The sequence below is a fragment of the Limulus polyphemus genome, unplaced genomic scaffold (genome assembly GCF_000517525.1).
Source record: "Limulus polyphemus unplaced genomic scaffold, Limulus_polyphemus-2.1.2 Scaffold11451, whole genome shotgun sequence".
Taxonomy (NCBI): Eukaryota; Metazoa; Arthropoda; class Merostomata; order Xiphosura; family Limulidae; genus Limulus; species Limulus polyphemus.
Genome location: NW_013677061.1, coordinates 12,210 through 13,448, shown reverse-complemented (window position 1 = coordinate 13,448; position 1,239 = coordinate 12,210). Strand labels below are relative to the sequence as shown.

General features: G+C 34.5%; 1 protein-coding gene across 1 annotated transcript in view; it reads left to right on the top strand.

Moving 5' to 3' along the window:
- The first annotated feature begins 223 nt into the window (after window positions 1-223).
- Window positions 224-1,239, top strand: part of LOC111083830 — a 12,714-nt gene continuing 11,698 nt past the window's right edge. The window contains exon 1 of the mRNA XM_022380526.1: window positions 224-394. Within this exon, the coding sequence (XP_022236234.1) occupies window positions 224-394 (171 nt within the window). The remainder of the gene's footprint in view (window positions 395-1,239) is intronic.

Genomic DNA, 1,239 nt, shown 5'->3' with positions numbered 1-1,239 from the left:
AGTAACAGCTATGACCAACATAAATAAATACAGCAGAACGTAGCCAGTGACAGCTATGACTGAAGTAAATAATACAGTACAACGTGTTCAGTAACAGCTATGACCAACATAAATAAATACAGCAAAACATACTTCCAGTTATGAATAATGTAAATAATAGAGTAAAATATTGTGACAGTTGTAACAGATAATGTTTGCATGGAGTAAAGTTAACGTTGACATAATGGCAGTTTTGTTTTGTCTTCGCCAGATTTGTGAAACAGAAAAAGAAATGAAGAAGAAGAAAAAGAGCCACCCTAAGCCTTTGGCTTCAAATACGGTTACACAATCTCCTAAAAAACCTGCACTAAGGACAGAATATTTCAGACCAAACCTGGAGGACCCTGAAACTCAGGTACTCGCTAAACAGGATCAAGAGATCTTACATTTTTACAAACAATTGGTTTTGAGAGAAAAATTGCCTTAAATACTTGTTTCTTTTCGGATATTCGCACAAAACTACACAAGGGCTGTCTCAGCCTATCTGCACTAATCGTCCTCAATTTTGAATTGTTAGACTAGAGACTAGAGAGAGGGAAAAACAGTACTCACTACCAACTATTAGAGTACTGTGACCGAGTAGTGAGATTTGACCGTCACTCATAACGCATTGACGGAGATCTTACGGTAACAGGGCGCTAACTATGGAATTTTGGATTCAATGTCTAGAGCGCTAACCACTAAGCCACGCTCAGCCCACGTATTAATTTTAGACGTATTTATAACTGCTATTATAATTAGTCAGAGCGATGCGAGCTTAAATTCTGATAAAGCTATTACAAAGATAAGAGTTTTTAAAATTTATGTTAGAAAATTTAGACCAATGTTGAGTTAGTCAGTATCACTATTGCTGCTATAGGATATCTCACAACTCACGACTGAACTAAGTATGCCCCTCTAAATTATTAACTCACGATTGAATTTCATAGTTATCAATAAGTTACGATTAAACTGTATCTGAATTACTAACTTACGATTAAACTGAATTAAAATCACTAACTAACGACTAAACTGTATCTGAATTACTAACTCGCGATTAAACTGAATTAAAATCACTAACTAACGACTAAACTGTATCTGAATTACTAACTCGCGATTAAACTGAATCAAAATCACTAAACAACGACTAAACTTAATCAAAATCACTAACTAACGACTAAACTGTATCTGAATTACTAACTCACGATTAAACTGAATCAA